Source organism: Corvus brachyrhynchos, unplaced genomic scaffold (genome assembly GCF_000691975.1).
Source record: "Corvus brachyrhynchos isolate BGI_N302 unplaced genomic scaffold, ASM69197v1 scaffold223, whole genome shotgun sequence".
Classification (NCBI taxonomy): Eukaryota; Metazoa; Chordata; class Aves; order Passeriformes; family Corvidae; genus Corvus; species Corvus brachyrhynchos.
In genome coordinates, this window is record NW_008237174.1 from 250,901 (window position 1) to 253,334 (window position 2,434).

Sequence of the window (2,434 nt, forward strand, 5' to 3'; positions counted from 1 at the left end):
TGGGAAGCTGCCAGCCGACTGCCACCTCCTCCTCCTCCTCTCTGCAGGCAGCTCTGCCCTGTTCTCCGCTCGTCGCCTGTGTTTCCAGTGACAAAATGACCCACCGGACTAGAGGGACGCGGGGCTGAATCCCTCCGGCAGGGCACGGAGCGGAGGAGCCGGGGATGCGGCCGGAGGATGCGGCGGGGAAGGTACGGGCAGGCTCGCTGCGGTCGTGCCGGCGGAGGGGCGGCGGGGCGGGCAGGTTCACGGGCAGGATTCAGCCTTGCACCCCGTCCTGGTGGGTGCTGTGACCACCCCGTGCGACCGAGGGACGACCTGACCCCCTCAAACTGGGGGGGTGGGGGGCGGGGAAGGTAGAGCGTGCCACGGGAGAGGTTCTGTCCTTGTCCCCGAGCCCTTAAGGACAGGTATTCCAGGTGTTGGAGGACCTGGCGTGGGAGCCCTTCCTGCATGGGCTTATGAGCTGCTTGTGGCCATGCCCCAAGCCCCCACGAGCCTGTCTGCCTTGTGGGGCCACGAACAGGAATTAAGAGTGCATTTGACCTTCTTTCAACTGCTCTTTCTCCAAAAATCAGATCTGCTGGGGGTTGTGCTGATGTGGAAAGCCAGTCCGACAAAATCTGCCTCCCAAGGTCAGTGGGGATGTGTAGATCCTTGAAGGGAGGCTGATAAAATAGCTTTTCCTTGCTGCTCCATGATTTTGCATCAGCACTCCTTGTCCCCACAAGGACTCCCCACCCTTGGGTGAAATGCAGAATTTGGCTTCAAGAAAGCAGACAAAATCCTCCTTAGCACAGACCGCACAACTTGACCAGAGCATCACCTGAGCCCGGTGCTTCCTCCATTACCTAATCCCAGCTCTCCTGAGAGGACACCATCCCCCTTCGGGCTCCAGAGACACCCAGGAGCATTTCCACCTTTGCTCCAGCAGCTCTCCCATCTCAGCAAAGGGGGCTGTGAGTGTTTGCAGCCCCTACTTGCAGCAAGCCCATGTGCCTCTTGGGGCTCTCAGGGCACCTTTGCAGGGGACAGAGGACCCCTCCACAGAGGAGCACCCGGTCTCTGCAGCCAGCGTGTCCATATTCCCAGATTTTCCATGCAGGGCCATGCTCAGGCTGCTCACATAAGAGACCTAGTTTCTGCTCTCCCTGCTGCCAGAAATATCCCAGCTGCCTGCAGTGGAGAGCAGGTGAGGAGAGGTATAGGCTGGCAGGCTGCAAGTGTTGGGGCCACTTTGTGGACATTGATGGGCTTCCCTGGGGAAGCGTGGTGCATGCTGAGGCTGGTCACCACACACATGGCCCCTGTGTCAGGATTGTGGTGAGGGGATGGCAGGTTTCCCATGGACCAATCTCCACCCAGGGAACAATGGATGGGGCACCTCAGTGCTCTTGGTTCGTGGGCATCCTTTTTGGTTGAAGCCCAGGTTGCTCGGGGCTGGGAGCAACCTGGTCTAGGGGAAGGTGTCCCTGCCCATGGCAGGGAGGTGGAATGAGATGAACTTTAAGGCCCTTCCCAATCCAGACCGTTCTGGGATTCTCTGATTCTCTTCCACTGCCCTCAGGATGGGGATGTTCAGGAGCTCCCAGCCTAGGAACAGGAGAGAGGAGGCTGAGAAGAACAAAGCACAGCCATGTCCGCGCGTGGCCGGTGCGCCAAGGTGCTCCCCTCCGAACTGAACAAGGTGTGCCCCGAGAGAGGAGATGAGCCTGCCACACAGCCCAGGAAGATGAGCGACTTTGAGGTGGTGCCCAACCTGCAGCAGAGCAGTAGCAGCGTCTCGAAGAGCAGGCGGAAGGCTCATTTCCCCACTGGCAGCAATGAAAAGGCAAGTTCAGGAGGTGCTGGAAGAGGGCCAAGGTGCTCCCCTCCGAACTGAACAAGGTGTGCCCCGAGAGAGGAGATGAGCCTGCCACACAGCCCAGGAAGATGAGCGACTTTGAGGTGGTGCCCAACCTGCAGCAGAGCAGTAGCAGCGTCTCGAAGAGCAGGCGGAAGGCTCATTTCCCCACTGGCAGCAATGAAAAGGCAAGTTCAGGAGGTGCTGGAAGAGGGCACGGTTGGGCACACACATGAAATAGTGTTCATGAGTGTCTCACTAACAGGAGCATTAATAACCAATCAGGTTAGTTTTAGGGACAGACAGAAAACCTCCAAACATCTGAGGTACGTGGCCAGCACCCATATCCCCTCTCCTTGGAGTACATCTTTGTCCTTGCAGACAGCAATGGAGCTTTCATCCTTCACACCCAAAGAAGCACCTATCACCACGGTGTCTGGCCCCTGGCATAACTTCTGGCTCTTTCCAGAAACCCTGACCCCTTGCTGCTTTTCTTGCTCTGTCAGGAAAATCTCATCTCCTGGATTCCTGAAAACATCCGGAAGAAGGAATGCACCTATTTTGTAGAAAGCTCCCAGACATCAGATTCTG

General features: G+C 57.6%; 1 protein-coding gene across 1 annotated transcript in view; it reads left to right on the top strand.

The window, feature by feature from the left end:
* The first annotated feature begins 6 nt into the window (after positions 1-6).
* The window catches only part of TRPM2 (transient receptor potential cation channel subfamily M member 2), an 18,456-nt gene continuing 16,028 nt past the window's right edge, over positions 7-2,434 (top strand). The window contains exons 1-3 of the mRNA XM_017728750.1: positions 7-191; positions 1,568-1,831; positions 2,347-2,434. Of these exons, the coding sequence (XP_017584239.1) occupies positions 1,637-1,831; positions 2,347-2,434 (283 nt within the window). The 5' untranslated portion in view covers positions 7-191; positions 1,568-1,636. The remainder of the gene's footprint in view (positions 192-1,567; positions 1,832-2,346) is intronic.